This window comes from Alosa sapidissima, chromosome 4, assembly GCF_018492685.1.
Source record: "Alosa sapidissima isolate fAloSap1 chromosome 4, fAloSap1.pri, whole genome shotgun sequence".
Taxonomy (NCBI): domain Eukaryota; kingdom Metazoa; phylum Chordata; class Actinopteri; order Clupeiformes; family Clupeidae; genus Alosa; species Alosa sapidissima.
The window spans coordinates 24,987,331-25,013,297 of NC_055960.1; the positions used below are offsets into that span (position 1 = coordinate 24,987,331).

At 41.6% G+C, this 25,967-nt stretch overlaps 3 protein-coding genes across 5 annotated transcripts; 2 read left to right on the forward strand and 1 right to left on the reverse strand.

Annotated features, from left to right (window-relative positions):
* Positions 1-357: 357 nt before the first annotated feature.
* On the forward strand, positions 358-24,418 carry isy1 (ISY1 splicing factor homolog). Of its 3 annotated transcripts, XR_006031245.1 has the most exons (13): positions 358-487; positions 1,042-1,064; positions 1,186-1,237; positions 1,357-1,422; positions 2,478-2,520; positions 2,610-2,722; positions 3,909-4,026; positions 4,365-4,487; positions 6,038-6,159; positions 6,586-6,675; positions 6,936-7,107; positions 8,745-8,747; positions 21,955-22,031. XR_006031245.1 is itself a non-coding variant. In XM_042089479.1 (11 exons), exons 1-11 carry the CDS (start codon positions 485-487, stop codon positions 7,041-7,043), a joined length of 861 nt encoding a protein of 286 aa, XP_041945413.1. In that variant the 5' UTR covers positions 358-484; the 3' UTR covers positions 7,044-7,362. The 3 variants fall into 3 exon arrangements, 1 of the variants encoding a protein (XP_041945413.1); XR_006031246.1 differs by lacking the exons at positions 8,745-8,747; positions 21,955-22,031 and adding an exon at positions 24,398-24,418 and having other exon boundaries at positions 6,936-7,108; XM_042089479.1 differs by lacking the exons at positions 8,745-8,747; positions 21,955-22,031 and having other exon boundaries at positions 6,936-7,362.
* zgc:77375 (uncharacterized protein LOC402927 homolog) lies at positions 8,745-19,238 on the forward strand. The gene is made up of 8 exons (XM_042089477.1): positions 8,745-8,902; positions 11,197-11,400; positions 11,663-11,775; positions 13,113-13,206; positions 14,845-14,878; positions 16,018-16,192; positions 16,541-16,729; positions 17,770-19,238. Exons 1-8 carry the CDS (start codon positions 8,786-8,788, stop codon positions 18,185-18,187), a joined length of 1,344 nt encoding a protein of 447 aa, XP_041945411.1. The 5' UTR covers positions 8,745-8,785; the 3' UTR covers positions 18,188-19,238.
* On the reverse strand, positions 20,634-25,963 carry rab43 (RAB43, member RAS oncogene family). The gene is made up of 3 exons (XM_042089480.1): positions 25,549-25,963; positions 24,086-24,269; positions 20,634-23,614 (listed from the first exon to the last, which is right to left on the reverse strand). The coding sequence occupies exons 1-3, from the start codon at positions 25,735-25,737 to the stop codon at positions 23,361-23,363; spliced, it is 627 nt and encodes a 208-aa protein (XP_041945414.1). The 5' UTR covers positions 25,738-25,963; the 3' UTR covers positions 20,634-23,360.
* Positions 25,964-25,967: the final 4 nt, after the last annotated feature.

Here is a 25,967-nt window from a genome sequence, read left to right on the forward strand (position 1 = left end):
CACTTCTCGGCAGCTCTGCTTCTCGGACGAAAATAATAATAATAATAATTGCAATTATATATATGTTGTTGCAATTATGTAAGTACATAATGTAATCTGAAAACTGCTGCCCTGATTAAAAAAAAAAAAACATTGCAAATGCTCTCAACTGGTATTCTGTCTATATGGAGTGGAATGGAAATTTCTAAGTGTCTCCAAACTTTTGACCAGTAGTGTAGCCTATATATGGGGAAAGTCGTACGAGTGTGCTGTTATTGAACAATATAATGTTATATTAAGTTAAACCTGGAGATAATTAATGTGAACCTTGAAAGAAGTTACCGTGAGCCAGCTAAATTTTTATCACTAGGTGGCGGTATTATTCTACGTAGCCATAACCCCTGTCGCAGTTTTCTGTCATCAGTACACGTCATATTTCTGCGTCCAACCGTGTGGGAACAGCGATACTTTTGACGGATTCCGAGGTCTTCTTTCAACTGCGAATATGGTATGCAAACATTTATGGACTATTGTAATTATATGATACAAACACTATTTTCGTCTCCAAATGACTCGTTAGCTTTAGAAACTTGTTTTCAAAGTCATTTTGTACTTATATTTCCTCTCGCCAAATGGCTAGCAAACGTTGGCTAGCATATGAAGTTGCTTTTCAGAATGCTTCTCTTAAGTGTCGATTTTGCTTGTGCAAAGTTTGTAATTATGCTATCAGGATTCTCATATTAACAAGCGATGTGAACTATTTTGATTTATTTACCATCCTCTGCTCTTGAAGGGAAACCCTTTTGGCATCCGTTCAGTACTGTTATTGTTACGATGTTGCATCGTCTCAAACTCGATTTGAGTAGAAAATGCCTAGATGTGCTAACGTTAAAGAGAATACGTGTCCAAAGGTGCTCACCAGAAAAAAGTATGCAGGAGTCGAGTCAACACCTTAGCTGTTCTCAGTTCAATGTTTTTTGAAGGGAAGTTCTGTCACAATGTTAGCTATACGATTTTATTTTCCATTTGGATGATTGAAATGTTCTTTATTTTTTTTATCAGGCTCGAAATGCAGAAAAGGCCATGTGAGTATCTGTCATTTTGACTGCTTAAAGTTGTATCCTCTAGTTACTAGTAATGCTATTTCCTCTGAGTTTGATGGTGACAGAGAATGTGTAACCAATTTTCATGACTTGTGTGTAACAGGACGGCCCTGGCTCGCTTTAGGCAAGCCCAACTAGAAGAAGGCAAAGTTAGGGTAAGGAAATTGTTATAGGACTGTAGTGGATTGAACGGTTTTGATTGAGAGGTATATTTATGAATATGTGGAGAAATTGTTTGATGTGGTGTCTAAACTCACTGTTTGAAATATTACAGGAAAGAAGACCATTTCTTGCATCAGAATGTAATGAGCTACCCAAAGCAGAGAAATGGAGACGACAGGTAGGAAAACAGAGCTTTCCCTCTCCAACAGTGAAACTCTTTCCAGGTTGTGTAAAATAGCCCGATTTTGACCACTGGAATGTGCTAAAGTACTTAGTGGATACATTAGGAAGAAGTATGCTCAATTATAAGTTACAATGCAATATTATGTGCATTGTAACCTGTACTTCTGCAAATGACAAGCTAAGAAGTTTTGTTTCTTTGTTTCTAACTTGCCAATTGTGAAAAATGGCAATTCAAATTCAGCTGAATAGTGTGCTTATCATGATTCCCCACATATATAAAGGTCTGTCAGAATAAGTATGTATCTCAACATTGAAGCTCTAGGATAGAATTCTGAAAACTGATTCTGTGTTTAATCCTTATTGTAGGGATGCACGGATTGTGAAGTTTGGGACAATAATAATACCAATGTTTAAAATAACAAATTTGCCTATAACCAAAGTAACCAAACATTACTTTGTTTTTGTTGTTAATTATACCTTTCAGTGGCAGGGAAGCAGAAATATGAATGACTGAACCATTTTCAAGTCTTTCAGCCCTACATAGCACCATCTCTGAGTGTGGCAGTCCATGTATAACACAACATTTATCTAGTGTAGTACTGATGCAACGTAACAGATCAACATCAGCCACGACCATCGGTACATGTAATGTTTTTTGCTGATAGGCCAATACGAGGGAACAGGCCAAACGGCCAATATATCAGTGCATCGTTACTTTATTGTCTTCTAGGCTTTTATGATGTGTTGTCACCTCTTTGATGCAGCCCTTAGAATGGAATGAAGATCAAAAAAGTTGAAAGTTTAGTGACTGTAACAAATGTGTAATTACAAGAGAGAAAAATACTATTTCCTCCGCAACACATTTGTACATTGTGCTGCATTCCACTGATTCTGAAGTTGTGCTGTGTATGCATGCAGAAGGTTAATGAGAGGTTGTTTACAATTATGATAGAGAAAGCCATTTATTAAACCCTTTATTAGTTTGAAGTCTACTATATGAGCTCATGTACTACTGAATGAGCTGAGGTTACTAAACAAACTCTTTTGTAGATCATCAGTGAAATCTCCAAGAAAGTGGCACAGATTCAGAATGGTGAGTCACTGTCATGATTGTATCAAAGATTTACACCATTTGTAGCACATGCTAGGTCAGACATAACACTTTCTCCTCTCACACTTCAGCTGGTCTGGGTGAATTTAAGATCAGAGACCTCAATGACGAAATCAACAAGCTACTCAGAGAAAAGGGCCACTGGGAGGTTCGGATCAAAGAACTCGGAGGACCTGACTATGGGGTGAGTGTTCATGAAAGACACCTAACATCAGATGCAGGTTCAACAGATGATAGTTTGTGTGTGTGGTGGAGCAGTGGAAGCCCTCTCACAATATTTATATTATTGATCTTTTTTACAATATAGGACAATAACTTTTGCAGACCTCGATATCGCCAGACTGTTGTGTTTACATTGATGTCTTTGGTCTGACATCATATTTGTGATCTTGTGCTCATGATGTTGTAGATGTCTGTTTGACTAACGACTAACCTAACCTAAAGGCCTACCTTATGGTTATAAAGTTGTGCATATTGGTGTCTCCAAAGTATACTCCTTTTGCTGTTGCGGATATATCATCCAATCATTGTGTTTGAGCTGAGAACAAAAAGTACCATCGCAGGGCCCCAGCCGTGGCGCAACTGGCTGGGCCACCTGCAACGTACGCCGGTGACCCGGGTTCGATTCCCGCCCCATGGTCCTTTCCGGATCCCACCCCGACTTTCTCTCCCACACTTCCTGTCATTTTCTATTATCCTGTCAATTAAAGGCATAATAGGCCAAAAAAATATACTTAAAAAAAAAAAAAAAAAATACCATTGCAGGTGGAGAGAGGCCTTGTAGGTGCGTTGTTGTACAGGTACAGTCAGTAACATTAGGCAATGATAATTATTGCTTATCACAGTATTTTCTGAGGCAGGATATCGTCCAAAAAAATGTTATTATGAGAGGCCAAAACAATAGCGTCTCTGTCTGACTCTTGTAAAATCAGGTTTCTCGGCCAAATATACTTGCGTATACAAGGAATTTGGTCTCTGCATTTGTCCCATCCATGAATTAGTGAACACACAGTGAGGTGAAGCACACACTAACCCGGAGCAGTGAGCTGCCGTGCTACCGTTCCTACTGGTCAGGGATCGAATCGGCAACCCTCTGGTTACAAGCCCAAAGCCCTAACCAGTAGGCCAGGACTGTTGCCTGCTTGGGAAGCCTGGGTTTGAATCCTAAACCCACCATTGAGTCTGTGTTGCTTTGGATAAAAGCGTCCGTTAAATAGTAGTCACTTTACTTTCCATAATGTATTTGTTATTGAGCTTTTTTTCTGATTGCTCCTGTTTGTTTATCGATCAACCTAATATGAGTTTTACTCTGATGAAAAGTCTAAAATGGTAGTTTTTAACCTACACCATTCTTGGTGTTTTTATTACAGAAAGTGGGACCAAAAATGCTTGACCATGAGGGCAAAGAGGTTCCAGGAAATCGAGGATATAAGTACTTTGGTGCTGCAAAAGACCTACCCGGTGTCCGAGAGCTGTTTGAGAAAGAGCGTAAGTAGATCTCGTATCATGATGTGTGAAAGCTGTGGCAGAGCACCTTGTTCTACCCTCTCTGAACACACTTGGGCCCTGTCCAACTGTATGACCACAGTCTGTTGAAAGAGTATGTTCTTCTGTACCCTTTGACCTAGTTGTGGTGTTGTGTGCCGGTTTTGTCATAAACCTACTGCTCTAAACTAAAACGGACCTTGGTCAGTCGGTTATGTTCAGTGTAAATCGTTCTAATTTTTGTCTTATATGCATCACCATCCAACATGCGTGAATTGATTACAAAACAGCAAAATCCCTGCCATGTTCGCTTGGCCCCTGACGTGTTCCCTCCCTTTCAGCTGCCCCTCCACCCCGAAAGACCCGTGCCGAGCTGATGAAGGACATTGACGCTGAGTACTATGGTTACAGAGACGAGGATGACGGCGTGCTGGTACCTTTGGAGCAGGAGTATGAGAAGGAGGGTAGGCTGTGCTCCACTTCCTCGCAAGTCTTGCAGTTCGATTTCTATACTTGTATCTATATATGGACAATTCCACGCAAAACTGTCACGTCCATAAAGCCAAAACTTCTTTGTTGTAGAACTTACATGAAAACTTTTCACATAATCATTCGCATCATACAAATACCATGGCATTTAGTTGCCATTATGGACATGACATATGGACATGTTTTGCGTGGAATTGCCCATATACAGAATTAGTGTAGCAGCATTCAGAGTTCACCTCCAAGTAGGGTTGGGTGTCATTACAATTTTATCGGTTCTGATTCTGCTTATCAATTCCAGTTTCTATCCATTCCTTATTTTGATTGCAAAATGTAATAAAAATATATATATAAATATTCACAAGTATGGTTAAAATACTAAGGCTAGGGGTGTTAAAGTACACATATATGTACCAAACCGTTTAGGTACAGGATGGTAGGTTCAATACAGATGTGTACCGAATGTACCAAATGCAGTCTTTAACAGTAATCAACAGTAGGCTTTTTTGCTTGCGGACCATGTTTCAAATTTGAGTTCCTACATCTGTTTTGAGCAAGAATTACTTGACTTCCGGAACATCCTGTTTAAAGGAAAACCCTTCTTAAAATGAAATATCACTCTGAGAATAAACTGCATTTGTCATTACATGTATATAATATAGCTTGTGTCCAGCATCTGGGTAGTTGATATAAATCATTAAATTATGTGACGCTATACGCTAACCGCTGACACTAAAAATCCCAGGCATCTTGAGTATCTCGTGCCTCTGGAATAGTAAGGAGCCACCACGAGGCTCTCAAATTTAAACGTGACTTCATTTCCAGTCTTATACACACACACACACATTTACGCACACACACATTTACACACACACACATTTACACACACTGTCCACTCTTCATTAGGGCACAATGGGGGTCTTTGTGTCCTCCTCGCTGTACAGCTTGTGTCTGTATGCTCCTGATGCTACTAGCAGGGGCATGTGTTTCCGATTTGTACAAATGTATTAGAGCTGCTGACAGCTAGCAGCATGGAAAGCCTGAGGTTGCTCATAAGAGGCAGGTCTGGGTGCCTCGGCCATTGGCCTTTTGGCCATTTCAAGGTCATGCGGTTTCTGGTCCACCATGTGACTGACATTGCTGTGCTTTTTAAAGTTTTGTACTGTTGCCAATTCTTAATGATTATTCTTCACAGACTTCCTGTAGTTGAACGGGTAATGCAAGGTTCTTACATAGTTGAATTGCAAGGGGCTATGCATAATTTATTCCTATAAAATAAATGCCTTTTGAAAAGTATGCATGTCTGTACCTTGTTGTTATAAAAATATAATGTATATAATCTGCATCGATTTATCTGTTGTTGATGGTATGTGTTTGTTATGCTTATAAAATACAATATGTATTAAGTGGTCACGTGATCATCATTATTTTTGAAGATGTGCTGGGCCTTACTGTTTGTATACCATGTTGATACATGAATGTCTTGCCTTTTAAGTTAACACTGATGCGTCTGTTGTTTGCGTCTTAGCCATAGCGGAGGCTGTGGCGAAATGGAAAGCTGACAAGGAGGCGCGTCTTGCTGGAGGTGGTGGAGGAGAAAAAGAGGAAGAGGAGGAGGAGGAGCACCTCTATGCCGTCCAAGCCGAAGAGGTAAGTGGTACTTGGTTTAGTACCAGGGCTGAGAGTCATTTCCCAAATGGGGAACAGGTCTCAGGTCAGTGATGGTGACTCAAACTCATTTATGGCTGTGTTAGTGGTGACTCAAACTCAGTGATGGCTGTGTGCTGGACATGTTGACCATATATCAGCATTGACCTGAGCAGATCAACAACAGCAAATGATTATGGAACACGTTTGGGGAAACTGTCAACTCATAAATGTTTTTCCTATCTTAAGTCATGTTATGCATGTGTATAGATAATGATATGACATATGACTTCAGAATTAATTGTAGAGATGTGTGTGTTGGTTAAAAAAACAGAGTGCAGCATATATTGTGTTAGCCATCAAAACTTTAATCCAGCGTGATTTTGTAAGCTTCACATTATGCAACCACTCCTTGTTTCTGTCTTTAAGCACTCGGATGAGGAGACGCGGGATCAGATGGAGGGAGAGGAGGGCATTCAGACCTTCATTGCTCACGTTCCAGTGCCCTCACAGAAAGAGGTGCGAGACATTAGCTTCTGCTATTTCTGTTTCATTTGTGTAATGAAAATATAATAATATAAATGTGTCATTTTACCACATTTAAAAATCATACTGAATTTTTTCAGAGTAGTCAATTTTTCATTCAACATTCTGAATAAGTAATTAGAGAGAATTGGAGGGTTTTGGACAAGTGTCCAAAGCACAGAGGACAAGTTTGCATGTTTCTGAGGACACCATTGCAGGTCTGTGGCCTTAGTAGTCATTCTTTGCTTCTCCAGATTGAGGAGGCCTTGGTGAGGAGGAAAAAGATGGAGCTGCTTCAGAAATACGCCAGTGAGAACTTGATGGCACAAAGCGAGGAGGCTAAAGCACTACTTGGGCTGTAGTCATCTACTCTCGTCTACAATCTGTCCTTTGTGTGTGTGTGTGTGTGTGTGTGTGTGTTTGTTTGTTGGAGAGAGAGAGGGGGCGAGTGAGCAAGCGTGAGAGTGAAAGGGTGTGAGAGAAGATGATGGAGAGGGTATGAAAAAGTTCAAAATGATGTAATAGCCAGAGGAGAATGGTGGTGAAAGAGGACTGTTTTAATGTGAAACATCTTTGTTACCATCTTTCTCATCCAAGTGTTAATGGTGGAATATCTCACTGTAAATATCTGTTTTGTATACATTTCTTTTGCTGAGTAAACTATTTTCTATGAAATGTAAATGTGGATTAGGTTAATTTGTAAGATTCCCAGGCGATAATTGCAGTGGTTGATAAGCCTCTTTTACTCTCTGTGCTTTTTAAACTCTAATCTATTAATATGCTCCTCTGTGCCAGAGCTCAAAATACATCCATTCCAGATAGCACAAGTTACTAGACGCAGATTCAATTATGGCCTTGAAATGCAAGGCTGCTTGCTGCATGTGACTGCTCAAGCCATTGGCGTTTGAAGAAACCAGGGTCACACACACACGATCAGGGCTAAATGAAATCAAATCATTGCATTTACAAAATCCACCAGCGTGGTCACGTGCTTCACAGCTCCTTCTGAACACCTTTCATGGAATTTCCATCATGTGTGAAGAGCTCAAATCTTGGCGGTGGAGGTCGTCAGATGTGGATCTGGCCTTCTGTTAACTTAATGTCCAAACTCTGGACAATTATATGTGGGGAACATTTTCTGTTGCTGAATATTGCAACTTACCTATTTCCCCATGCAGAAATGATTTAGGACTAAAACTTAGACGACTTAAGAAGTGGAGAGGGAGTTAACAAAACAATGGTGCATGTAGAATGTGTGATTATAGTAACCACCACCACAACATGAAGCCTCAGATTTGGATTAAGGGCGTACTCATACTGGGCACGGCTCACTTGTACCATGTCGGAGTATAGTTCTCTCCAGTTGTTGGTCCGCACTCGCACTGAATATCAAACTGCCCAGTCTACCTCCTCAAGCAGACCCGGGAACGGATAAGCGTGCCCGGGTAGGCTACGGTACGGAGCAATCACACTGGCCAAACGAACCGGACTTTGGGGGTCAATCGTATTCGGGTATAGTACGGATGGCACAGTGTGCGTACGCCCTAAAACGTTGTTTACCTGGCCTACATTCCTCTTATTCAGCAACAAAAAAGTCCAAACATCAGGCCCTTCATGCATAGGGCTACATAAATATAAGTTAACATTAACTCTTAACCCATTAAGTAATCTAAGTCTATGATTATATTGAACACAATTTAGCCCTATTGCCACTAGGATTTCAAATGACAGCCGGTATTTCACATATGACATCACTATCCGTCGCACAGCGGTGCTGGTGGCCTTTGTTTCCTTGTTGCGCGGGCGGTGTTGAGATGCTATTGTTTTTTTTATAAGCGCAAAAAGTGGAATTGAAATAGGTTAGGTTACCCGTGGACGACGTAAGGCGTTGAAACTGTATCTATGCCTTTGTTACATTGTTATGACCGAGATAACCTCGAGAGGATGATGTTCTTTCCTTCTTCCTCCTCAACGTCGGACCACCTCCTCATGTCGTCACATCTCAAAGCTACAAAAGCTATATGGAGGAATTAGACGAGGCTGAAATCGGACAGGAACAACAGGCGGTGTCAGGGAGGTTGCAAACCGGCGAAATACAACCAAAATGAAGGCCTTAAATTCAGTTTATCGCACGGTGAACAGCTTATGCAGCCGGCGAGGCGAGAGAGTGGCCGCGCTGGCCCGATGCGGTTTGTGTGGCACTGCAACGTCAAACAGCAAGGTAAGCTAAGCCCTTGTTTATGTACATTCCAATGGCAGTGCTGTTGGTGTGCATCTATGCTATGAGATCACTGAAATGTTAGCAGCTATTGGTTTGTCTTACTTGTATGTATGTCTTATCAAGGGGCCGTGCTATTTTTTTACCAGCTGAGCTGAGTGTGAAATTCTTGTCCTGGTCTAATTCGAGACTGGGTTGTTGAAGACCTACCGGCATATTCAGCACTTCTAAAACTCGCCTTGGAGCTAACCGTTCTTGTCTTTCAATGTATCCACATACCTTAACTAAAATAAAGTTAAAATATCTGATTTGGGGGTAGCGGCATGTGTTTTGTCGCAAAAGCCATTAACTGACACTACTATCTGTATCAACTAGCATCTGCATTTAATTGCCAGGTTTTTTACACGTCTTCCAGTAATGGAGGCGTTCTGAGGCAGACGTAGCCCTGAAAATGGGATTGTTTATCAGATTGCAATACGATGGAAAAATCCCACTTTCATATTTAAAACGTCGCAGAGTGGCCCTCTGAGTGTTTATTCAAAAGCAGGGGCTGTAATATTAACATTTCCCAGCTATGTTCCCCGCGGGATTAGGGGGTCAGATAAGCTGAGTGAGGGTCTTCTTCGGCACAATAAAGCCTCGTAAGTACACGCGCATTATTGCACATGCAGACCATTCTTTACATTCGTCCACAGTTTTGCTTAATTGCTGTTTAGTTGGAGCATGGAATCCTATGCATCATGTTGGTTAGCCATATACCATGAAAATGTGTTAATTGACGCATATATTGCTCCTAACAAGACAGAAGGGTATACTAATTCACAGGTTGTAGCATAGGTCAGATGCAAAAATCCCTTCTTCTCTCTGTGAATAGCCTGTATGACATTATTGGAACATAACTGCTGGTGAATTGCCTAATCAGTGTATGGTTTGGAATGCATTGGAAACAGCACAATTTGGAACACTGCAACCAAACCTGAAATGGGTCCTTCTCTTGTTTCCATGACATGTTTGTGTTGTTTCTAGCCACACAAGACCGGGCCTGACTTTTGGGCCTGGGTTTGACCTTGTCCCTGAAATTGGACCTTTTTGGCCAGTGAGGCATACCTCAGACTCGTGTCAATGCCTCTTAGCCATTTGATGTGATTGCAGGACTCCTCTTGAGCCACTGACTGCACTGTGCACTCTTTGGTTTGGCCTTGGAATGGGAGGTAGACTTAGTTAGTGTATGTTTAGAGTTAGTGTATGTTTTTAAAAGCAAAAATTAAGGGGGAAAAAACGACAGTGCCATAATGGACTTAACGCGTGCTCTGTGTCATTTTTAACGGAAAAGGCCAGGTGGAAGGGGAGGCCCTCTGTCCATTTATAGCCCTCAGAGCCGAATCCCCAGCACGGAGGAGGGTTCCAGTTATACTGGCAGGACACAGCCTGTCCAATGGTTCCATACAACTAAACAAGTTTTCCCAGAGGGAGGGAATACACAGATGTTGACTCTTGGCGGGCTCTGGTCGCGGCGGACATCATAATCCTCCAGTGCGTGCGAGGAGAAGCGTGCGCCTACGACAATGCTTGCAAAACGAGGGCTCCGTGTCCGAGAGCTCTGACGGGACGGGCGGGGAGGGCAGCCGCAGTTCGGCAGAATACTCTTCTCTCTGCCACTTGTGTAATCAGATTCCTCGGACAGAGCTCCTCGGCTGTCTTTACTGTCCTTCTGTTTGGTGGCGGATTTGGAGAATCCGCTGTGTCATTTTGATGTCTTAAAGGCCATGATTTCAAGCTGTGAGCACTAATAGAGGTTATGTAAATGATTTCAGAGGAGCTGTGAATGACCAGTAGGCCTAATCGTACTGGTCTTTATTTAGTATTAGGGCAATTCCACAGAAAATGGACTTTTTGTCACATCCATAACGCCAGTGAAATGCCAGTTGGCATTTGTATGATGTGAATCATAACATTCATTTTTTGTGCATTTTTTCCTCATGTACATTCTTCAGCCAAAAATAGCAAATGTTCAAATTTCATGTAATTATTGACATCATACCATACCATCACATTTTATTGGCGTTATGGATGTTACAAAAAATGTAACGTAAATGTGGCGTTATGGATGTTACAACATTTTTTCCATGGAATTGCCCAGTACAATATAGACTGTGTTATTGATTCTGCAAGGATTTAAGTCATGTTGTTGGTACAGGGATTAATGCACAATAAGACATCCTGATGACTTAATGTTCTGCATCATATTGATACTGTGTGTGTGTGTGTATGTGTGTGTGTGCACGAATCCGAAACAGTTCCAGCCGGACTTTGGCCTGCTGTTTGACATTGATGGAGTGCTCGTCCGGGGAAAGACCCCCATCCCTGCAGCGAAGAGGGCCTTTCAGAGACTGGTGGACTCCAGTGGCCAGTTTGTTGTCCCCGTCGTGTTTGTCACCAATGCTGGGAACTGCCTTCGCCAGAAGAAGGCCGACCAGTTGTCCCATATTTTGGGAGTGCCTGTAAGCTACTTTTAGTTTCCTTGCATGTCTCATACACTGTTTCACTTCTCTGTTCTTAGTGCCCTGTCTGCATTTAAGCAAAACAGGCTCTGCTTTGTCAGCGACGTATGAAGATGCCCTTATTTGAACTTGCGTAATATTATAATCTTGTCTGTTGACATGATAATGTTGCCATGCATATAGGCGGTGTTCCGTGAAGTATGTTGTATGGGCGTTTTATTCATTATGGACTTGTTTGCACATCTTTGTTACCTCCCTACAGATCTCCCAAGACCAAGTCATGATGTCCCATAGTCCTCTGAGAATGTTCAGGAAGTACCATGACAAATGCGTCCTCGTCTCTGGACAAGGCCCTGTCCTGGACATCGCCAAGCAGTATCCTTATCTGTTGTGAAAGAAAACGTACTAACCGCGTATCACATTTCAAACCAACAAAAAATAGTGCTTCCAAAAGAAGAGCTGCTATTCAACCCAGAAAGCAAGCAATCATGAAAACAGCTCTCCGGGATGAAAAGGCTGTGAATATAAAAAAAAATCACAGGTGTTACTGAAGGGCCATGTCACAGTATTCAATTCCAACAGACCATTGGAGCAACTATTTCCATCAGAAAGCAATGTCCCTCCCCCTGCCTTGTTAGAGAAGGGAGAGAGAAGTGAGCCTTGGTTCTGTGGCATGTGTGCGTGCTTTGTGACCTGTGCTGCCTGTGTTAAAGAGGGTACTCTGTCACCTGCAGCACAAACACACACACACACACACACACACACACACACAAGGCCACATAACGCTGCATCTGTTTTGCATGCAAGAGGGGGGACGCGATGGTTTGTTTTGTAACAGCCATTTGTCTGTGCTGCATAGATTAAAGTCAACCGCTGAGGTGGTCTGTGATTATGAGGAGGAGCAGTCATCCAGGCCTCAGCCTAATAAACAGTTATGCAATGCAGACCGACCCAAATCTGGGTTAGTCTTTGAGTAATGCTGTCGTCATCAAGACTGATTGTGAGACCCATGATTGCTTTTCTTTGAATAGTGGTTAGTCGGGGGGTAAGCCCAGATAATATCCACGTCAGAGGAATGTAAACACCATTAAGGGGGTCACATAAAAGAGAATGATAATGAATTTGGTTTTATTTTGTGTTTAAACACAACTTGAAATACTCAAAATATTGTTCCACAGCAGTAGCAGCTTAACCTATTGGGACTCTGGCTAGCAACTGTTTCTGTGTGAAAAAAAACAGTTGTCATCAGTTGAAGGAAAAGCTAATTAAAGGTGATAGTCTGTGTGTAATGGCTCACATAGTAAATGTCTTTAAACAGCCCAGTGCACATTATAGTATGTCATTATGTGATCTTGTTTATGCAAACTAAAGTATTTTGCATCAGTATTATTATCTAGTTTTTGGTGATATACTGTAGTTTTTGGTTATAGGAATTACCCTGTCTCTCAAAATAACTTTCTGCTGTGAGAAGACATTTACAACCATTCAAACATTTTACCATTAAAAATTGCAAATTATTTCACTCACCATTACAGTTTCATCCACAAAGAAGTAACTGCTGTGGGTCATATCAAGTGTAAACTCCAACCAGTGCTCAACAGCAGAGATTGTGACTTTCACTTATCCTCTAAACATGTGAATGAGTACTGTAAGTGCCATCTTAGTGCTTCAGCCTCAGAGTTGAGTATGGATCCTTATATCGGAACTTGTAGCTTGGGCTTCATGAATGTGATCAGCATAGACATGCTGCGTGAAACCTTTCCCCTGCTGGACATGGTGGATCACAACAGACGCCCCCGGCTACCGGTCAGTTTAATAACCCCTGTCTTCTCAATCTAGAGATGTCTGGCCACACTATACACTGTCCTTATTGCAGTGCACTTATTTAAATAATATGTAGTTATCATGTAACTATAACTCATTATATGTTAGTAATCCTAATTGTAACCACAATAGCATAATGTACAAACATACAAGCATTATAGCCTATTTTCAGTAATATTTAAGTGCATACTGCCTAAGGATACTTAATATGAAGTGAGGCCAGATATCCATCTCCTCTTAATAACCTGATTCTTATTTTTATACCAAATTCTTAATCTGTGTAAATAGCTGTTAAAAATACATAAGTATTACTGTGGTTTTGTTATCTTAATGGGTCTTTGTATTTAACTCCCTAGTGCCTCAGTGTTTATTTTATGTGACTTCCTGTATTGGTGAATATAAGCTTTGAGCTTGTCCACTATTTAACCCAAGTCATGATTATTAAGTGGGAGCAGTCAAACCAGGGCAAGTCAAGAAAAACAAAGCATGATTTCCTCATTTTTGAGGAAAGACATTTAAGACTTAAGCCTGTTGTAGCTGGAGCTGAGAGTGCTGTAGAAGATGTTCCTGTGTCTTACAAACAGGCTGAACAAGGTTAAGGTGACTTTGCACCTTGACTAAGCACTTTGTTGGATAGAATGCACAGTTGTTCTGAACACACTCTGTTGTTCTGACCTGTGAGATAGGAAACCAAAGTTGTTTTTGTTTCCATCACCTGGCTACGTTCCGCTCACCCCACACCACTTAGTCGCCTTGGGCTGCATTTATTGGAATATCTGATGATCATTGCATTGCACTGTGCTTCTTAGCCACAAGTAGGCAAGCCAAACAGCCAATCAGAGCAAAACTTTTACAACGGCTTTGTAAATAGGCCAATGCAGGTCTATCGGTGGTAGTACTTCGCACATTGCACCGATTGGAACCACAGACGCTTATCATCCAGCCGGCCGACATATCCGACGACTGACCGTGGCCTTGGTGAGAGAACTTGAACCAGGGGTGGCAAATAGGGGCAGCCGTGGCCCACTGGTTAGCACTCTGGACTTGTAACCGGAGGGTTGCCGGTTCGAGCCCCGACCAGTGGGCCACGGCTGAAGTGCCCTTGAGCAAGGCACCTAACCCCTCACTGCTCCCTGAGCGCCGCTGTTAGTGCAGGCAGCTCACTGCGCCGATTAGTGTGTGCTTCACCTCACTGTGTATGTTCACTGTGTGCTGTTTGTGTTTCACTAATTCACCGATTGGGTTAAATGCAGAGACCAAGTTTCCCTCACGGGGTCAAAAAAGTATATATACTTATAAACCAAGCGTCTCCAAGATGCTTAAAATATGTCCCTTCATTTTAGTGAGTCCCTCCCCCACATGATTGATCGGCAGGCCAGTGTTCATGTTGTTTGGGATTAAGGACACTATTATTGCCCCCACCCCACAATTATCTCCTCCTCCAGAGCTTCCCAAAGGAGTGTTTAGTACCATAGTATTTCAGGAATAAGAAGGTCTTTTGATTTGTCACACACTACATTGAAATAACCTGTCATTCGGGTGATCTAAATGTACTCAGAGAGATTATATTTTATAACACTGTTTATGTTTTACGTTGCTGTTTGTGTTTTTCCTCTGCAGTCCTCTACCATTGTGAACCTCCCCAAAATTGAAGGTGAATTTTCTCTCTAGTCATTATCCCACCTGTTGCTTTATAAACACATGGTAATGGGGTGAGATGTGGTTCCCTAGTGTACAGTATTTACTTTACCATGCATTGACCACTGCTGTATGTAAACACGTTACTGATTTAACAAGCATTCTTGTTAATTATTATCGAGTTTATCGATCCAGGCTTGCATTTACTTACAGGGTCGAATGTTTGACCTAGCTCCATGGTAACAGGCTATTTTACTGCAGTCACTCGCCATGCTAATGGTAAAGCCATTGGCCATTAGCCATTAAATGTGTAACCTCTCACGGCTCAGTAATAGAGCTATTTTAAGCCATTGAAATATTATTACATAACCACATGAAATGGAATAGTATACTGAAACACATTGAATGAAGGGAATGAACACAGTCCTCTCTAAAGCAACAGGAAGGGGTTTTGGTCAAACACTACCATGTTAGCTAGTGAAAAGGCATGCAAAACTCTACAAAAGATGTACAAACACCAACAATAGCACAGTTTGCCTGGCTGGCATGCTCAATCATGTCTTTAGCAATGTAGTGGATGATGTGCTGTGGGAGCTTCTTTATTACATTTTTGTGGGGTGATTGTACCCAGAGCTGCATGCTGCATAGTCTAAGCAGCTAGTTGCAACGGCAGGTGTGTTTATCCCTCCCATGACCACATACCATTAAAATGACCACATACCTCTCAGACAAGAGCTTTCACAGAGTTAAGATAGATAAGCTGTTTGTTTTCTTGGAAAGAAAGTTGGACTACATCACTGAATGATGAATCAAGTATCGCTTGCCCTCAGGCCAAGGTGGACAATTCTGTCAAGTTGTTTTCCATTTAGTCATTGACGTGCCAGTTCCCGTTTCGATTGCACAAACAGTGCAATTAAGACATGTGGATTTGCAGGTGTTGACTGAAAACTGGATTTGGCCTATATTTTTGTGATTTTAGTTGACACTGACCAAGCAATTTCTGCTCTTGCTTTCACCAACTCTGTTTCTGTTCTGTCTCTGTCTATCCATTTATCCATCCATCCATCTATCTATCCATCCACTCCTGTCTCTGTGTATCCATCTATCCATCCATCCACACACTCTGGGCTGTTCCTTCCCTCCATTGTCCTGTAGCTGTTATCCTGTTTGGCGAGCCCATCCGATGGGAGACGAACCTGCAGCTAATAGTGGATGTGCTCCTGACCAATGGGAGCCTGGGCAACCCCTATGTGAACTCCTCGCCCAATCACCTCCCTTTGCTGGCCTGCAACATGGACCTCATGTGGATGGCCGAGGCGCCGTCTCCACGGTATTAACTCAGCACGGGGCATACAAGGCCACAGGATAGCCGAGCACTGGGAACTGTACATAACCTGTAAACAAACTGGTTGGAATCCTAGCTGGAATTCACCACTGCAGTTATTTCTGGAGAGATGAATGAGTACTATAAGGACTTATATGGATTTGGTGACTTGAAATGTTAGGCAGTATGATATCTGAAGTGTAAAATTTGTTGACATTTTTAGCTTTGATGCCATATTTGATTGCACCGCACTGTAGCATGTCAAGACAAGCTGAACCTAGAATGGCCCCCAGACTATTGCCCGAGTTTCCTTTCCACATGTAGTTAAAACGAGCCCCTTCGTCTGTTGCCCAGGTTTGGTCACGGCACCTTCCTGGTGTGTTTGGAGAACATCTACAAGAAGGTTACAGGAAAGGACCTAAAGTACGAGGCCCTGATGGGGAAGCCCAGTGAGCTGACCTACCACTTTGCCGAGTACCTGATCCGGGAGCAGGCGGCAGAGCGAGGCTGGAGGACGCCCGTCAGATCACTCTACGCCATCGGGTAAGCGCTTGGCATGATGGGCAAATACGAGTAGTAAGTGTGGTAGTGTGGTAGCACAGAGAGACTAAAAAAGGCCTTTGTCCCTCGTGCCATTAGGCTGTACAACTCCACCTGTGGGGGAAGGGGGAGAGGAGGGAGGAGGAGTGAGGAGCAAAGGCCTGAACATTCACACAGTGCAAGGACTGGACAGATTGACTAATTAGTACTATAGGGTAGCCTTGTAGTATTTATTGATTGACCTTGTGATGGCCCTCTCTCATAGTGCATCTTTGAAGTAATACTATTGTTATACTAGTAATAATATTTATGCATAAACAACACTATCCTACTGTATATTCCTCAATAACTATCTATCTTTTTACAGATTATATACATATATATGTATATAATCTGTAAAAAGATAGTGTGGTTATGTAAGATAGTTAGCTATATATATATATAGATAGATAGATAGATTTTTTTTTGTTTTTTTTAAACACATGTATCTTTTGATGTGCTTTCCTACTGTTATTTGTACCATTGTGGTGCTGAGCGACTGGAAGTTTGACTTTTTGGAGATTACTAAAGTATCTATCTATCTCTATATATCTATCTGTCTATCTATCTACCTATCTATCTATCTATCCCTGTGGAGGATTTTGCTGGAAAAGTGCTGGCAATTATCCAGTCAACATTTATGAACAGAAAATATTTTGACTTGCTATGTGAAACAAATTTCATAGAATGTTCGTAAATAATTTCAATTACTACAAAGCAGTAGTCTGTAGTCAAACCTTGTACGTTTTCCCTTTACGCTATGCCTATAACCTACCACATAGTAAGCATGAATAAAGACATCTGAGTTCTGTCCAAAAATGGTTATATTGGAGGTGGCACAAATACCTCCTGCTCTTCTGAAAATAATGAGCCCCCCCCCCCCCCCCCCTTAGAGATTGTTCTTCCTCCTTCCGGAACTTTAATTAGTGTGGATATCGCTGAATTTGCTTCCTGCCCAAATTAACTGCTCCTGTTTCTTTTCTCTTCCTCCGCTGTGCCATCAGGGACAACCTCATGACCGACATCTACGGTGCTAACCTCTACAACCGCTACCTCGAGGAACGGGCCAGTTGCAAGAGCGCCAAAACCATGGCCAAGGCAGTGGCGGGCGCGGGCCCCTCTTCCACAACCACCACCACTGCCACCAGAGCCACCTCACAGGAAGTGGACTGTGGCTGGGAGAGTGAGCTGGCGTCACCCTCGGCCACCTCATGCAAGTCCATCCTGGTGTGCACGGGCGTCTACAATCCGCACACCGAGGTGCCACCCGACGCTGGCCAGTCCATCAAAGAGACGGTGTTCCACGGCCACCGCGACTTCCGTTTTGACCCAGCGCTCGTGGAGCCGGGACACATCGTTCAGGACGTTGAGGCAGCCGTTGAGCTCATCTTCCAGCAGGAGAAGCTTGGAACCCCCGTCTAGAGTTTAGTCTACATAGGATGATATTTAAGAAAGATAGAGAATGAAAATACGAAAGACTGGACTGGGCATTTGGGAGGAAATAGACATCATTCTAGTCAGATAAGTTTGCTGATCAACTGTTTCATTAGATCAGTTTTTATTCATCATATACTCAGCATCAGGGTCATGCTGTCCTGGTTAACCCTGAAAAGGTACATTTATAGTGAAGTGGAACCTTCCAGAAAGTTCCCTGTGCAGGCTGTCGCCCTCACCCCAGTTGCACACTTTTACTGATAGCCTTCAGAAGGTCTGATCTGATGGTGTTGTTGATGTTAGCGGCTCAGTCTGGGTGGATCTGGTCCTGATCTGGCCTGCATCTGGGCCCAATCCACTGAGCTGCTATGAGAGGAAAGAAATGGACACATGGAATGATGATGTCACCACTTTCAGCCCCCCAGTAACCTCTCTAGAACACGCAGATTGCTAACATCTGCATCGTCAGTCTCTGTTGTTGTTGTTGTTGTTGTTGTTGTTGTTGTTGTTTCTTATTTGTTTTTTGTTTTTCTTTTTGCATGTTTTTTATCAAGGTGAGGCGCTGTGTAGGAAAACAGACTTGACAAATACCCTGCGATAGAACCACATGGACACAGCTAGTGCTCTATTTCTGTTCCAACTGCCATGGAGACTGGTTAACTGCCATGGAGACTGGTTTAAAGGCTTCACAATCATACTTAGGTCGTAAGAATGGCATCAGACACGCCAGTGGGTGCATTTACAGGTGTCTTTCAGGTGGTGACTGCAACTTTGCTAATATTATCACATACCCGTAGGTCAGTACAACATAGACATCAGTGTTTTTTTTTTTTTGGCAGGTGTACTCACGAAGAGTCTTAGTCTTATTTAAACTGTAATTTAAGTTAACAAATGATGTTGTTCTTGTCTAAATAAGTGCAAAATAATGGTTAAATGTTACATGTTCAGGTGTTGAGAGTGCGTGAGTAATTGGGAATAGCTTTGACTGCACTGACCAAGAAACTATGAGATGCACACATTTTTTAAAGATATGGTTTTAGCTTTGTGTACTGTTTTTATTGCCCATAATCTGTTCATAATGAGTTATTCCTGCTTTACCTTTTGGTCATGAACTTTGATCTTATATTTCCCCCCGTCATGTGTGCATGTGGAAATGAAATGTGAATCCATGAATCCGTCTCTTAAAAAGAGACATGAAGCTGTGTACAAAGCTCGGCATCTGAAGCTCCGCTTAAGCCATGCGTTACTGGTGGAGACCAGGATCTCTTTCAGATAAACAGACAAACATCCTGCACAGAGTCAATGGCTTAAAAGCGGTTTCAGCCACCTTCCCTCACTTTTCCACAGCTCACATTAAAACAGCAGGAAAATGTTTGTCTTTATTTGAAATAGGCATCCCATTATGCAAAGGGGCTATGGGTCAACCTTGGCTTTATGCATATTTTTCTTTTGGGTATATGAAAATAGGATATTGGGCCCGGGAGAGACTAGTCATTCTTGTTTGTTGTGCAATATGGTGTTCTATGGTGGTGTTTTTTACTATGTAGTAAAAAACATCAATCAAGACTAGCCCACAGGCACCCAAACAACAGTTTAAGTACAACCAGCTGGATGGTAAACATTTGGGGTAAGGAACACAAATAAGCATGCTAAGGTGTCAGGGAACTGCTATGTGTGTGTTTGTGGGGGAGGGTGGGAAAGCTACAGTGGCTTCAGCATCTGCAATCATGCACAGTTTGTGTTACTTGTGCCATTGTCTCCTATCCTAAATTGCACAAAATACATTAAGGTTTAAGGTCAACAGTATTAATGCCCAAATAATCGAAGGGCACAGAGGGATGAACTGTTAATGGTCTCACTTTCTTTTTGCAGTGCCTTACCTATGGGATAAGCAGGTAAAATATTTACTTCAGACATGTTTTTCTAGGGAAACATGTAACATTATTATATATTGCATACAAGTTTAGATATTTTAGTTCCCCACAATAACATATTTATAAAGAAAAACATTTGTAAAATTACAAATAAATTTTTCTTTAAAGATATTTACCTTCTTTTCGAATATATAAGGTAAAGAAAAGAAAGTGCTACCATTGAAACAAAGATGCATGTAGAAGGTATTTATTTTTATTAACAACTTTAGATTTATTCTTAAAAAAAATAAACATTTCTAGATGTTAATAAAAGAGTTTATCACTCAGATGTGCGTAGTTGTTATCTGTGTTATTGGTTAGTGTGTCCACCATTTCATTTTCTCACATAAAATGACAAACATATCTGATTATGACGCAATGTATTGTATTATTCATCAGTTATTAGTCCAGTAAAGTTCCAGAATTCAGGAATTCTCAAGCATTCCACAGCATGCCGAGTGTGGTCTCATTTGTCATTGGTAGAACAGTATCCTAGGACACACCAAGTTTACAAACATGGCAATTATTTATATTATGTTTTATTCAATATGAACAGATCATTCGGAGCATCAAATTACTCAAAACATAAAAGGATTACAAACAGAATTCAAAACAATAACTTGTGTCATAGTATTATCAGATAATGCATAGTAACATGTCTTATGGCTATTGCTATCAGTAATTGTTTTCTATTGATATCAAAATTATTTTAAGGCACTCAAAACCTCTAGAACCAACCTTCATATACATTTAACCAAGGTCACATCCTAGTACATAGCATCCAAGAAACAGATCTGTCCTGGGTAACAAGAAGGCATTTTCAATCAGACAGCTTTCTCTTCCAATTTAATAAAAGTGAATACAAATCTTTGAAGGTCAATATAAAAATCCATCATTCACAAAGGCCTTCTCACTTGGAATCACTGGAAACATTCAGAAGTTGTACTGAGTCCTGAATTACAGTACCTGAATATGTGCTTTTCAAATACCAATTAGCTAGAATAGTCAACTAAAATCCAGGCTCTGGTACCATAATTAACTAAATGTAATGATGCCATGTACCTAAATAAGGTTGGTTTTCACTAACGAGTGATGAATGTACTGTGTGTGGTAATATTTTCAAGGCTGGATATGGATCACTGCAGTTCAAGTTAACACTGGAAAAAAGTGCTTCAACAATGCCTCCCGACAGAAACGACACCATAAATGCCTCCCGACAGAAACGACACCAAGTATGATTGAAGAGAACCCCAGCAGAATGGCTGGTCTGCAGACTTATCAGATGAGTATAAGGGAAGTTTATAACAATACACATCTGCTTATGTATCCCTCACATAGCCTACCTTCTTAAAATCCTCTAAATAACTAAGATGACAAAATTCAATAGGCTATTTTACAATGCATAACGTTGCAATCTCAATTCATGAAGTTGTTTTGTACTTTCATTAAAAAAACAAAAACTACATACACTCACAGTATGCAGTCAAATATCATTGCCTTGGAAATGTGAAACAATATCTAGCATTTCGACATACATGAACTGAAACATTGGACTGTCCGTGGAAATAAAATGGACATCTGGTCACTACTCAAACCATGTTACAGATTATTAGGAGAAAATGACTAGTCCAGTGGCTCTGATACACATAATATATCCTTGTCTGTGCACAGACAAACTTCCTTACACTTTCAGATTTCAGAATACACATGCTCAGTGGCTTTGAATACATCCATACCACTCAAATCACATGATCGCCTCCTCTGAACAAATTATAGCCAACTACACATCTAAGTAATATATCATTCCACCATCTCTCTATCTCTCCCTCTCTGTATATACAGTGTGTGTGTGTGTGTGTGTGTGTGTAGTAAGAAGTGGCAGTTGACATTTACATGCCAGTTATAAATATATATATATATAAAAAAAACTATTTAAAAGGCTTTTTCCTTCACACACTCCAAAAACAACACAGCCCAGTAAGGGAGCTTCACAGCATTGGTTCAGAAAGCAACACCACAGTAGTGTTGTCTGTGTGGATGTCTGGTCTCCAGCTGATCCAAACACACAGCCCTCTCTCCCTCTATACTCAGGGGGGGAGGGAGGGGGGAAGAGATACACAAATACCAAAGTGCAGAGGGCTCTCTGCTCTCCTCCAGCCAAGCGACATGTGGGGCCTTTATGACATCACATCCTGGCCACAGCAGCAGAAGCCAAAAGGCCACCAATCAGAAGGCCAAAGAATCAGAGACTCAACTGCCCCCACCCCTCCCCCAGGATTACCCTCAGAATGAGGCTCACCATCGGCAGACTTTTTTGTGGCACTGATCATAAACAATAAACAATAATGTTATGTTCTTTCCTGTTTCTGTTGTTCATTCTGTGAGATGTAAAAAAATCCAGTTGGTCAATATTTCCATTATTGGTCACGCCATACCAGAATCCCCCCCCCCCCCCACACACACACACACACACACACACACACACACACACACACACACACAACCTAAATGATATGCGGTAAAATAACAAATGAGAGCAATGAAGAGAAACGCTGCCCGGTTTTGTTGGAGTGTGTCAGTAATATAGTGTGTGTAAGGGTTTACCTGCGTCAGTGTTTATGAGAGACTTTAAACAACCAGAATTGTTGTCAATAGCTCTGTAAATATGCACTCAGTCTGAGATGACTACTATCTTCTATTAGTACTCCTTGCTGTGGCAATTTTGTTTTTATGGAAACAAAATGAATGCAAGAAAACTAGTTGAAAATGTAACATTTGAAGATGTTTCATTACTTTAGGCAGCAGCAGTCACTACACTTCAGCAACTCTAACTGCCAGTACTGTGAGGGCCACATTCAATAAATGAGACATGTGAATGCATTAGCCAGACTAGTCCATTACTGGACATGTGATTCAAACTTGCTTAAGAACATTCTGAAAGACCTTTTCGTTACATGCCAAACCGTCTGCACACACAGGTCAGGGTTTGTAAGCTGAAGATCCACTACTTTCTTTCTCCTGAGCTTTTCCTGGTGAAAGAATTCCCTCTGAGGGCCGACTGTGATCAATCTGCCTCTACAGTAAAAAGTATTTATTGCTAAATTAAAAAATAACACTACTGGTCCCTGGGAGAATAGAAAAAAAAATGTCCCTTACAGGAACTCGAATGGTGTGCCTTAAAAGACTGGCAAAAGAAAACGTTCCAGTCGGATAATGAAAAAGATCAACCCGGTGTCTGTCTTCAGGCATCAACAACTGCAGCCCCAGCCTTCTGCAGTCACATCCTTGCTGTTGAGCTTGAAGCTGTCAGTCACGTTCTCATTGAACATGGGACCCCCGTGTCTGAGAATTAGTTCAGCGGCCATTTTGTTGAAGGCCTCTTCCACATTAGTAGAATCCTTGGCTGAGGTCTCAATGGCGCTGATAAAGTCCAACTGGTGAGCCATGGACTGGGCCTCCTCGAATGGGACTTCACGCACATCGCTCAAATCAGATTTGTTACCTACACCATGCAGGACAGAGTTAATGGCATGCTTTAAAAACATTGACATAGGTTTGGATATGACCAAGATAATGAATGCATGTCCTAAAGTTTCAAAAGATACCAGTCTAAATCCTTAGAGCTTAGTGTCACTTTTCTGGACAGGCTAATTATGACCTCCTTCAGAGTGTGTTCTTTCCAATGAACACTTCCCTTTGCCTTAAGTGGCAGTGTTTCTCACACAATATTCTCACACAAATCTCTTCTGGAATTATTTGACAGAAATATTAGTGAAACTGAGGACTTTCAACATAGTGTGAAATGAATAGTAATTACACACTGTGTGGCACAAGTCTCAGAGTTAGATAATTAGGGCAGCACAGACGATCCATGAAGACCAAATTAAGGCACACACTGACTTTTTGGAAATGCTGGGTTGTCGCCTCCACAGTTCATATTTAGCCTACTTTAACCCTGCCCAGGGACACTCACCGACTAGCAGTGGGACGATATTGGAGCCGCCATATTTCTTCACGTCCTCCATCCACTTGGGGACGGACAGGAAGGAGGGCCTCTTGGTGATGTCGTAGGTGATGATGGCACCGTTGGTGCTGCGGTAGTAGCTTTGCGTTATGGTGCGGAATCGCTCCTGCCCTGCTGTGTCCCAGATCTGCAACTGTTGCCACAATGTTGCCTCAACATTAATTTAGGCAGGGCACACTCACACTTATGGTTTTATATCATAAGGTATGTAGAGTTCAATTATGAGCAAAGGGTCATAATGTGTTAAGCAATGGCATTGAACGTATGTGTGTGTGTGTGTGTGTGTGTGTGTGTATATGTGTGTGTGTGTGTGTACAATTTGTAGAGTTAAAGTATGAAAATAGCCTACACCATATCAACACCACATATAACCTACGTACCAAACTTATTCACACCAATTGAAATCTACCCTGTCCACAATATATGGTAAAGCACTAGCAAGGGCATGCTGGCAGCAGAGGTACCCAGCCTGTTAACCAAGGCTGGGCCCGGTTGAGAAAAAAAAAAGTGCTGACATTAGCTGACTCAGCTACAGAGCTCAACGTGAACACTCGACACAATTCAACCAAGAGTGGTACCCTGCTTATGAGAACCAAAACACCAAAAACACACAGGTGCATTCAAACAAACAGACATGGCTCCAAAATGGGGTCAGATGTTTTGGTAAAGTGGCATAGCTGGGGCATAAACATGTAACAATGAGTTGACATATTTGGCCAACCTATGTCACGTTAACAACTCAGTACAATTATTAGATTGTTGGAACACAGGGGGGAAACATTTTCTAAAGTCCAGTAAAAAAAAAAAAACATGACACGTCAAGTGACAAAGTCTGCATCTCAAGGGTCAGACAAATAGGTTATAGGCCTACAATCGAATGACAGCTGAACATTACATTTTGATATGTTTAATACGGTCACAAATAATAAGAGGGAATAGTGTTGTCTATTTCAAGTCATACGATAAGGTTCACAGTCCAATGTCAGTGTTCTGTCTTTACTTTGGACGAATAATAATAATATAAAAAAACAAAAAAAGTTGCAGAGCCCTGTATGTAGCTCTGTGGATTTACAAATCTAACGCCCTGACATAATAACTGCATAATATATAATTGCTGTGTAGATACAAGCTTTAGATTTAGGCTGGGTATTTACATCGCATGTCCACATTCAATGTAGCCTACTGCAGTCTGCCCCATCTAGAGCTTCCTATGTGGCTAATCTTCACATTTCAATCTGGACACAAAGTTCGAGCGTAACACGCTAATAATAAAGATTCTAAGAAACAAAGACACATTGTTTCCAGTCGTCTCAATCATTTCTCGATCTTGCTTAGCCTACAGGTAGCATTATATTCATTCGACAACATTTTGAGCTATCAGGGGGAAGAAATTATTACTGAGATCCACAAACCTTGACTCTTTTTCCTTGAATATCCACAGTCTTCATGGTAAAGTCCACTCCAATAGTGTTGCCCTGTCTTTCGATGAAGATCCCAGTCTTGAATCGTTGCACTACACAAGTTTTGCCGACGCCAACGTCTCCGACTAAAACAATTTTGAAGACGAAGTCATAGCTGTCATCAGAATCAAGCAATGACATGTTTGCAAAAGCTTGTAAATTTCTGACTAGACGTATGTCCGACGGCTATTGCATGTGTGCCGTCTCAGTGGTCGTTAGCTCTGTGTTTATAGTTCTAAAAGCAAAACTGACGTGGATCTAAATCAGCACCTGCGGAATTGCCAACGCGGAAGGGACGAATGACAGCACAGTTTGTTAGGTATCCCAGCGCCGTGCCTGTCTGTCCCTTTTCAAAATTTGAGGCTAAGATT

Coding starts and splice junctions, on each gene's coding strand:
- isy1 (XM_042089479.1), top strand. Junction 2,723..3,908: donor TCGGAGGACCTGACTATGGG/GTGAGTGTTCAT, acceptor TTTTTATTACAG/AAAGTGGGACCAAAAATGCT. Junction 6,160..6,585: donor ATGCCGTCCAAGCCGAAGAG/GTAAGTGGTACT, acceptor TCTGTCTTTAAG/CACTCGGATGAGGAGACGCG.
- rab43 (XM_042089480.1), bottom strand. CDS start 25,737: ATGTCATTGCTTGATTCTGATGACAGCTATGACTTCGTCTTCAAAATT. Junction 24,270..25,548: donor TTCAAGGAAAAAGAGTCAAG/GTTTGTGGATCT, acceptor TTGTGGCAACAG/TTGCAGATCTGGGACACAGC. Junction 23,615..24,085: donor TATCGTCCCACTGCTAGTCG/GTGAGTGTCCCT, acceptor TGCATGGTGTAG/GTAACAAATCTGATTTGAGC.
- zgc:77375 (XM_042089477.1), top strand. CDS start 8,786: ATGAAGGCCTTAAATTCAGTTTATCGCACGGTGAACAGCTTATGCAGC. Junction 13,207..14,844: donor ACAGACGCCCCCGGCTACCG/GTCAGTTTAATA, acceptor TTTCCTCTGCAG/TCCTCTACCATTGTGAACCT. Junction 16,193..16,540: donor GCCGAGGCGCCGTCTCCACG/GTATTAACTCAG, acceptor TCTGTTGCCCAG/GTTTGGTCACGGCACCTTCC.